This window comes from Loa loa, assembly GCF_000183805.2.
Source record: "Loa loa unplaced genomic scaffold supercont3.29, whole genome shotgun sequence".
Lineage (NCBI taxonomy): Eukaryota > Metazoa > Nematoda > Chromadorea > Rhabditida > Onchocercidae > Loa > Loa loa.
This window is the reverse complement of record NW_018108209.1, coordinates 41,253-51,768: the sequence shown is the minus strand read 5'-3', so window position 1 is coordinate 51,768 and position 10,516 is coordinate 41,253. Positions and strand designations below refer to the sequence as shown.

The following is a 10,516-nucleotide window of genomic DNA, read 5'->3' as shown; positions in this document are numbered from 1 at the left end:
AATAATAATATATATATATATATATATATATATATAATAATAATAAATAAATAAATATATATATATATATATATATATATATATAAGAAGCAAACCAAAATTCATATCGGAACCTTCACCATACTTATTTCATCTCTTATCGCTACCTTATTTCACTAACCATTGCATCATACACTTTCAAATTTCATCAGGTACTTTCCTCTCTTCAAAAACATGCTATTTTATATAGATAAACTGTATGTGCCAAGGAATCACTGGCATCATGAAGATACACGAAGAAATGCACACAACACACATCACATCTTTCTTTTTCATTTCTCATCAGATAAAGAGATTAATGGAACACACCTGAGAAGACTCTCCGGAACCAACAGCGCCCCTTCCGGTTTTTAATAACCTAACCAGATTTACCCTCCCCAGATAATGCAGTCTTTCGTTGAACACGTTGTGAAATTTCAAGTTTCAAAATTCAATTCAATATTAGCGATGGAGGTATAATGATACGTCCAATGGTATATATGTAATATTGTCTAAGTGGTCATTTATGATAACGAGGTTTTCACCTTTAATTTGTAAGTCTTTTTAAAATTCATTCATTATTATTACATCATTTTTTTGCTGTGTCATTTGCCTGAGAAGACCTAATTTAAATATCCCGATTAAATCAGTGTTTCTCTGACATTCCGCATTGATTGCAAGTTTCACTTCGTCTTCTTAAATTTCTTTTTTATCCTTTTCAAATATGTAATCTATTTTTAATCTGATACGATTCAAATTTAGTAATTCAATTTTTAGTTCTATTCTAATGTATCGAAAAGTGATGCATTTTTTCATTTATGTTATCGGCCACGAAATTTGATGCTGCATTGATAAGTTATATGAGCATTCTTCAAGCTCTGTCGCCTAGCGACCGGGTCCACTAGACCGACCGTTTCGTTGAAAGTCTTCTCAGTTTTTCTTTCATCTTTTCTTCACCCTGTTCACTTTGCGCTAGCACGTCATATGCATATGTTTTCATCTCTACTGTCATATGCATTTCATGCTGCAAATCTCTCTGATAGGTGCTTGCCATGAGAAAGTTGCGCGATTTGAACTATTTGAAGCATAGAAGTGTGGAGTGTCCACTCACCCTTCCTGGCTATTATTAATGGTTGTGAACAGCATACCTTGCTCGAAGGAACTTACTTCCCAAATCCCTCATCATTTGTCCCATTGGATTCGATAGGAAGTAAGCATGGATTTGAGATCCTGCACTCAATTCACGCCTTGTACGGTTTTGTTTCCCTCAGCAAGCTGTCTACGCATCCATCTATCCCTCCTTAAAGACCATAAAACACAAATAAAATATTAGGTTACGAAGATAGCCATTTCTTTCTTAATATTTGCTGAAAAGTTAGGTTTCAGCAGGATCCAAACAATCGCCTTCTTTATTTACACTGCATATCTTCCTGATCTTATAAAATGGCTATCCTATCAATAAAAAAAAGATCAATAGAAACTCTTCCCTAAAAATTCCGTATATTTTAAAACATTCAAGAATTGTTAACAAACTTAATTTTTTTTACAGTTCTAGAAGAGATTGCTTTTTTGCGGGATGGATTCAATCTGAGCAGTCTGTTGAAGAATATTCTTCATGCTGCTTATCATGTAGTATTATGTCTCGAGCTCAGCAAATTTTGGATGGATTCAAGCTGTGCGTTTTATCGTAATATTTCAATCATTCATGTAACAAACCACTGTTTAGGTTTTTTTTTTAGGCTTTACCTTTCTTTTTTTAGACTTTAAAATGGTTTTTTTTTGGCACTTTCTGTGCTTTTTTCTTTTTTTTTATGGAAGCACATAGCAGTATGAGTAACAATTTACTGTGCAATAACTGGAAGGTCTAATAATTCGTCTCACATTACGTGAACTAAGGATGCAAAAACTTTTGAAAACGCTTGTATCGTGGTCGTGTATGATAGTGTTGTATACGATAGTATATTATAGTATGGTTAGATGATAATGGTATATGGATTTGTAGAAACTGGATGAGTTTACGCGATGCGGAAAGTGGGAAAGTGTTATGGCAAAGTTATGAGGATCTCGCCTCACCAGGAAAAGAACATCAGGGTTGGTTAATCATTGTGTTGTTAATCATCTTTTGTACGGAAACTTATGATCGTAGGGCGATGTCTTTAAACTTGGTATTCGATTACGTAGAACTATTCTGAACAATCTTTAGTGATTTTGAGAGCTATCCACGTCATGTCGTCATGTTTAGGATATGATGAGTAACATTCATTATTCGAGTCCTTTTTTTGCTTTTTATACATCGTAGTGGTTCGTTTAGTGGCCAGTATGCTGAAAGCGAACAAGATGAACTTTTCAACGTAGGCACGTATGTTGCCTGATTTACATCATTTCACTTGCTAGCTTAAATACAAAGTAATCGGGTTCAAATGTTTTAGTATTTCCTACAAAAAAATGTGGATTAACTTGATTGTTGATATTTAATTATCTTCCGCTCAAATTCTTTAGTAATGGTATATTGCAGCTCGTGTGCCAAAAAGTATTTTGAAATGTCGGGCAGTATCACGTGAAATAAATTTCACTTCAGCCGAGAAAATAAATAAATTTCGGCTAGAACAACGTGTTTACCTAAAAGGCGACATTATTGAAGGTATTTATATCAGAAGAATGGAAGGATGTTTTGAAATATGAATAAGAAGTTCTGGATTCCCATATTGCTGGTCACTTCTATTATATAAGTAAAGGGAAACAGAAACTATCTTCCGGATATGGCATCGTTCACAATTTTACTCATTCTTTGTTAATTTGAATCTTTCCCAGAAATGAATGAGTCAGCTTTCCTCCTCAGTGTTTCCTGGTTATTCCATTTTACTTTATTGTTATAGAATGGTTCTTTGATTTTGGATTTGTGATACCGCAGTCAACTAATACTTGGCAGAATTTGATCGAAGCTGCACCAGAAGCACAAATGCTTCCTGCATCATTGTTAAGGTAAGTGCACACTATCCATTAGATCCTTACATTTGTGTCTTCTAAATATAAATTTCAAAATCCGTAAGGACGTGTTTTTTTATTTTACTTGTATTTCAAGCTGTTGAAAATTAAATTACCAAGTAAATCAAACTATTTGACGGGAGCAGCTTCTTATAATGGTTAGTATACGTCTTCGCATTTGCGAAGTAACACTTCGTGCGGTCGTTCTTTATGTGCTTCTTACATTCCGTTGAATGCATTGCTAATTTGCTCTTGAACGAAATTTAGTGAAATTTTGTTATTGATTTTTGAAATTTGATAATAGAATAGTTGCAGTGGCAATGTGATAATCGAAACGAGATTTTACGATGATAATTTGCTAGTGAGCACATCGCAGATTCGTATCTTTTACATATGACATGGAAGATGGAAAACATGCGTATTTTATATTTCTGTAATTTTTTTATACACTCTTTGCAAGAATACTTGTGATAAACTTTGTAGTATGTGATGTAAAAAACGTGACCAGTAATTTGGAAGCTTATCAGTATTGTGTAGTAAAAAGTGGACACTTCAGAAGATGAAACTGCACTGTAAATATATGCAGGCTGTGTATTGGTCAACTGAAAAACTACAGAGACTTTTTCGATTTTTTAAATCAGTGATTTTAATATTTCGAACTGCAACCAAGTTTTGTGGGTCTTTTTCTTGAAATTCTAATGATATTTCAAAGCTAGTGATTTCTATGAGGAAAAGTTTTAAATGGTGAGGATTTGGTAGTTATAGTTGGTTAGTTTCTTCCTCATTCATGTCTGTCTGTAGAACAGTTTCTCAGTCCACTCGTTAGTATCACGGATCTTGATATCGTCGACTGCCTTTTTTAGTATTTAAAAATGGTATTCCGGACATCAGAAGCAGTGAGTAGAATATACCAGAGCTCCAAGTTAGATGAAAAAATTTCGAATTATCTATGACTTATGTTAAATAAGCAAAAAATGGGCGTTTTTAGTTGCAGTATGATACATAACTGTTAAGGATGATATGATCTATTATTATTGAGCTGTTGTTAAAATAACAGATTTTTCAACCGAAACTTATCACGTTAGAGCTATGCCCTTTCTCCTGTCTTCCAACTGAAAATTTATTGTTGTACCAGAGAAGGATGAGAAAGTTTCAGCAGAAAATTTTTATTTATTTGAGAGTCGTAGAACTTTTACACCAACATAAAATATTGCTTTTATGGATTGATGTTCATACAAAAAGGCCAGATATTAAAATTAAGTAGACGTATGTAAGCATCACTTGTTAGTTTAGTTGGTGGGAAGTCAAACTTTAAGTCTTGCTGTTGCTGGTTTGATCCTAGTATCAATTACCATCAACGTCTATCTTTCTCTATGTCAGTTTTGTTAAATTAATGTGGAATTGGGATTGTTGATTTCGACTATTTACTAATTATTCGCATCACCACGGATTGGTCATTCATTATTGATCATTTATTATCACTTATTACTAATTTGTGTGTAATACACTGGCCTTGAATACCTTTTCAAGTCTATGGAATTGTCCAAGACTAAAGAGTCTTCACTGTAGTGAAACGCTTGTTTTTGTGAGCTATAATAAATTATAGCCAGAACAGATACAAACTGATTATAATTAGTTTAACTGATTATAACTAGTTCCGAAATGTTCGAAATTCGAAAATTTATTCACATCTAAGGTAACTCACTGCTATGTCATTGGCAGCAATGTTGGTTACGGTGAAGTTAAAAGAGAAGAAATGATATAGCTAGCTAATAATCTTGTAAGAATTTAAGCATAGGTTAATTCAGCGATGAGCAATCAGACAGGGATAGTATTAACGAATGAGAGGAGATGCCAAGTGTTGGTCCATCTCGATATACGAGATGACAAAATAAGAGTAAAGATTTAAAATGGATGAAATGAATTTGAATTTAATTGATTTGAATTTTGCGGAACTGAATTTAAGTGAGACATTTTCAAATTTTTTCATTCGATGTCAACATACACGTTAAAAAGGAACAAAAATAATAATAAACTGTCCAATGGATATCGGCATATAGTTATTGTAACTTGACATTAAAATATTGTGTGAAAAAATTCAAGGATAGATAAATAATTGACATTCTTATATTACCTAGAATGTCTAACAAAATTGAAAATTTCTGCAATTGATGACATAGTTGTTCAACGTAGAAAATAAGTTATCTGCAGTTTTTTGTTAAAAAATTTCCCACAGATCGTGAATTGGTGACAAATTTGTTTGCAATAATATAATATCAAAAATGATTTATAAAGGAAAAAGCAAAGAGGGATGTTTTGATAGTTCTAAAAATAGCATCTGTTTATCGATTCCATTGATTTAATGTAAAATTTGTGGCAATATAATTTTCAATCCATACGATCTTTGTTTTTTTCTTTCCAAATTAATTAAAGTGGTACAGAAACAAATTATTCCGTCTAATGATAATCATATTCCACTGTTGAATGCTGTCTTTCATGCTGTTATTATTCTTTCGCTTTCGTTCATTTTTAATACAAACCGGTTAACCGTATATCCATTAATTCAGAATGGTTGAAATTCATGTATTTGTAGTTCTTCATTGGTCTATACAAACTATTTAATTCTGATATACTCCCGACCTTAGGGCTTCTGATATGTACTCCCTTCATTTTCACTTATCAAACTAACTTTTTGAACAGTAGCAATAAAAACATTTTTTTAAGGCTGGACAAGATATAATGTTTTCAAATGTTAATGTTAGTGTCAACTAATTGTTAACTAATTTATTAATTGTTAATTAATTGAGAATAGGTACTATTGTGTAATCTTCAAAACTTTCATATCATTTAAGCCGCTAATTTCAAATTTTACATCAATATTGTTATCATTTCGAACAGATAACTTTAGATTATTGTGCCCAACAAATATTACACTTAATTGCATTCAATGAAAAATTTAACGTGTGATCTTATCACTGCTAGTCCAAACATAACTATTGATATATGATATGAATAACAAAAAGTTGATTCAACTTCAGCACAATCATATTCCTTCATTATCAAATTGCGATTATTAATTTGATAGACATTTTCTATTTTTTTAAAGACGTTCAGAAAATAGTTCACATTTTTCTAAAACTCAAAGCTAAGATATATGATTGGCACAATGTTTGAACTAATTTGATTTCAACAAAAAAGCGATTAAGGAATGTTTATATATCAAAATACTATTATAATATATATCACAGCACTAATCAGTTATAAGTTGTTCTAAGGAACAGTACTGCCTTCCATTACATATAAAGCATTTTGAAATTACTTTTTTTTAAAAGGAAAAAATCATTTTGCATAATTAATTTATAGAAACAAATGAGAAATGAACGGTAAACTTTTACGTCTTAGAAAAGTATGGTGAAATGAGTTCATCAACAGTTGAAGTTTTTGTAAATTTCATTTGTAACATTTAGTAGGATACAACTTTTTCGGATTTCAGAATATTTCTCTGAAAATTTATTGGAAATATTTAATGCAGCAAATGTGAGTAATGTTGTAGTGAATATAAACAAAAATGATATATGAACAGAATTCTTACAGAAATTTTTGTGGAGAATAAACAGGAAAACGGGAAATATTTCAGTCACATAGAAATAATGATTCATATTTTGAAAATTACTTCAGGAATACCGGCCTTCATACAAAATATATTAAAAATAGAATTAAAAAAGAAATGAAATAAACTAGAGTGAGGCTGGGCATAATCAGACTACAGCATTTCAATTTCTCCAGTAAATAAATTCCTATTTCTCATAATCAATGAATTTTTCAAAATGAGAAATAAATTTTCGAAATGATATTTCTAAATAACAAATAAACAATCCTTTCGTCTGACCGTACATTTTACATGATGTTTCTTATTTACTGTTTTTATTGTAATTTGATAATTGCTCATCATTATGACAAGACATCAGTAAATTAAATCAGATGTTTTACATATTAAATTTGTGATTCAAAATGGCATTCAGGTTATAATAAGGGTTAAAATTTTAAATTAAAGCTATAATATATGTTTACAAGTTGCATTTGGTTGAAAATTTTAAAATAACTCCCAAATTTTCAAAATTTCAATAAAATCCTAAAATAAATTTTCGGATGAAATAGAAAAAAAAGGAACTAGAGTCTATATGAAATAATAATTTGGGTTAAATAACCAATGACACCATAATTGTCTTCCAGGTATCAATATACCTCTAAGCAAAGATGAGTCATGTCAATCAGCTGATAAAAATGAAATGTAAAGTATAAAAAGAGGCCGTCTCACACAGCTCTCACTTCATTTCTCTAACCTGTTTTCGAAACGATGAACATTCATTTTTTTTGTCGATCTATTAAAATTAAACAAACGTTACTGCCAAAATTGATCTTTTTACCTTTCTGCCTTTTTTATCACTCATCGATTATTGTAGCAATTTTATTTCGTTTTATTTTTTAATAACAGAGTTTTACATGAATTTTAATAGGTATCAACTGAAATTGAAAAATTTAATCAATTTAGAAGTTCAAGGAATATTGTAAGCAAGTTGCCAACATTTGCTGTAAATTGTATTACAAACGAGTGATTGACTATATGACATAAAATTTTATCTTTCAAACTTTTCGCAAATATTATTACTAACTTTTGAAAAACGAAGAGATGAATTATTTCATTTCGTTTCTGATTCTTTTGAATAAATTCTTACTACGTTAGTTTATTAATTCATCAAATATATTAAATATTACAATATATTCCATGTTCAGCATACGTCTAATATTTAAGTATCAGTTCAGTTTTGAAATATGTTAATACTCAATTTTAGTATGCTGCAGCATCTTTCGCTCCGAAATTAGATGTAAAGAAACACAATTATATTGCTCATGGAATTAAAGCTGAGCAAAAAGAAAGACGAAATATGAATTTGCCAAACTTAAAATTCGATTTCTGGGGTTCTACGGTTCGTTTCACAATTATTAATAGTATCTGATGCTATCAATTTAAATATTTTAAATTTATTTTTTCTAATTTTGATTTAAAATATGTGATTAAAAGTTGTTGATAACGGACACATTATACAAGAAGATCAAATCGTAACATTCATAAATTTCTCACGAGGTTCGTTTGTTTATTCGACAGAAATAAAACATTAAAATGAAAAAAAAGACATGATTATTAAGTGTAAGTTAAAAATTTAATCGAAGAGTCGAACTTCTCAATGCTTTCGTGAAATTCGATTTAAACTCACCAAATTTAAAAATAAAGAGCTTTGTTTACGAACTACCATGTAGTTTCTGGCGTCTTCCACATGCTGTGACATTGCCACTGCTAAAACACAATTGGCTTACTTGCTGTAAATATCATAATCGCCTCGGAGGGTTATAAAACAACTTTTAAATTTAATTTCTGGATAATTTTAATCTTAAAATTTTGAGCACCAAAAGAATGAATAATGTTCGTTTGGGTGTATCAGTTTATCCATTGCTTTTTGTTGGTTTCATTTTGCTTGCTCGTTTGTTGATTGAATTATTCAAAAATTTCAAGTTAACTTCTTCAAAACAGTTTTATCAGAATGAATCATATCAACATTAAATAAATATGTTAACATTATTTGTTATTGTAAATTCATTTTTTAAAAGTCAAAAGTTTGTCAAATATATGTTATACAGAACTTGTTATTCCAATATCAAAAATTTGTCAAATTTGAATTACAGAATTGCAAAGTATGTTCTCCCATTCTATTTTAAAACGGTAACTAGGTAACTAGCAATCCCTGATGGATTAACAAAACTTGAATTTCAAAAAAGAAATTTGTTTTCAGGTTTTACGGGTAGTGGTACCTCAAATGCTTATTATTGTATTGCTCATTGCATATGTCTTATTTGGTTCAGCGATGTTTGTCATTCTGGATGACAATTTAGCCAAGGAGAATTTCACAGATATTATTCTATTCTCATTCACTACTATTGCTACAATAGGTTTCTTATCTTTTTTCTAACATTTGGCTTACAAATATTACATGAAAATCTCAATCACGAATTTTGATGCTGCAAGGTGTAACTAGTAATGACAACTGGGAAGTAAAAACAAACATTATCCTAGGTCGATTCCAACTAATTACAGGTTATGGCAACATTACACCATCAACGCCATGGGCGCAATTGTTCTGCATAGCTTTTTCAATATTTGGCATTCCGATGACTTTGCTAACATTGGCGAATCTTGGAAAATACCTAACAAAGAGTTACTGGATGGCGCTAGTCTGTCTTGGTAAGGTCAGTTATTTTCTTTAAATCCTGGATTCATAGCTAATCCAGGAAATACGAAATAAAAAGAAGAAAAATTTAACTAGAAAAGTCTCACTTTTACTTTTCATTTATAAGCCATAATTATTTCCCTTTTCTAACATTCAAATCAAGTTTGGGCTACAACGAAATGAGCCTAATGCTGTAACTGAGTTCACAATAAAAGCTCAGCTGGTACTCATACTTACCCATGTTTACCTGCCAATCATATAAAGAAAGTATCAACTTGAAACTTGTTTAGGAAATGCGCTGGCGACCATGTGAGAACGCAAAGATGCCATTACCGACAATTATCATTCTATTCCTAATAACATTCGCATTTGGTTCGATACTGTTTTATCAGAAAGGAAGAGGCTTCTCAGTAGACGACGTATATTTCAGGTAAATGCCATTAGATTCAAACCTATCACACTATCTTACAGTGATATTATTCTTCTTATCTTCAACAATTTATTCAAATACAATGTCGGAAGTTTTTAGTATTATCAGTTTTGCTACTGTCGGATTTGGCGATAAATTTCCGACAGCGGATAATCCGTTACGTTTAATTGCTATGATATGTTATTTGGTATGGGGCATGATTCTGATGACAACAACATTTTCCATCGTAAGTAGTTATTTGAGGACGGTACGTCGTTATTTTCATATTTTTTTCATTTTTCCATGGGATTTTTTTATTATCAAAAATTGAAGAAAAATTAACGAATAATCAAACTAGCCATTAATTACATCAATTAATCATTTTTTATCTTTTGCAATTTCTTCTTATTAAACTTGTTAATCCAACAAAATTAGTAACAACAACAATAAATTAATAGTAATAGTAATAGTAATAGTAATAATAACATTAATAATAATAATAATAATAATAATAATAATAATAATAATAATAATAATAATAATAATAATAATAATAATAATAATTAATAATAATTAATAATAATAATAATTAATAATAATAATTAATAATAATAATAACAATAATGATATTAATAATAATAACAATAATAATAATAAAAATAATGATAATAATAAAGTGAGCGAATGGGCTCAAAACAATTTAAATATATCGATAGAGTATTGGAAGTGCCTGCTTAATAATTTTATGAGATCGGCTAACAAATATGTATACAATTAAGAAGCTTACTGTGTCAGAACTTTTGACATTTCCCACGAACTG

General features: G+C 30.2%; 3 protein-coding genes across 3 annotated transcripts in view; 2 read left to right on the top strand and 1 right to left on the bottom strand.

Moving 5' to 3' along the window:
• Positions 1-436, bottom strand: part of LOAG_05821 (hypothetical protein) — a 2,234-nt gene extending 1,798 nt beyond the window's left edge. The window contains exon 1 of the mRNA XM_020446979.1: positions 349-436. The gene's annotated coding sequence lies outside the window, so the exon portion shown is untranslated. The remainder of the gene's footprint in view (positions 1-348) is intronic.
• Positions 437-486: 50 nt separating this feature from the next.
• LOAG_09389 (retinal rod rhodopsin-sensitive cGMP 3',5'-cyclic phosphodiesterase subunit delta) lies at positions 487-3,552 on the top strand. Its single transcript, XM_020447918.1, has 6 exons — positions 487-572; positions 1,568-1,693; positions 2,021-2,109; positions 2,534-2,659; positions 2,895-3,000; positions 3,319-3,552. Exons 2-6 carry the CDS (start codon positions 1,656-1,658, stop codon positions 3,398-3,400), a joined length of 441 nt encoding a protein of 146 aa, XP_020301896.1. The 5' UTR covers positions 487-572; positions 1,568-1,655; the 3' UTR covers positions 3,401-3,552.
• A 4,296-nt stretch (positions 3,553-7,848) lies between these two features.
• The window catches only part of LOAG_16924 (hypothetical protein), a 4,467-nt gene continuing 1,799 nt past the window's right edge, over positions 7,849-10,516 (top strand). Inside the window, exons 1-5 of the mRNA XM_020449578.1 lie at positions 7,849-7,991; positions 8,853-9,009; positions 9,155-9,306; positions 9,578-9,717; positions 9,817-9,964. Of these exons, the coding sequence (XP_020306860.1) occupies positions 7,950-7,991; positions 8,853-9,009; positions 9,155-9,306; positions 9,578-9,717; positions 9,817-9,964 (639 nt within the window). The 5' untranslated portion in view covers positions 7,849-7,949. The remainder of the gene's footprint in view (positions 7,992-8,852; positions 9,010-9,154; positions 9,307-9,577; positions 9,718-9,816; positions 9,965-10,516) is intronic.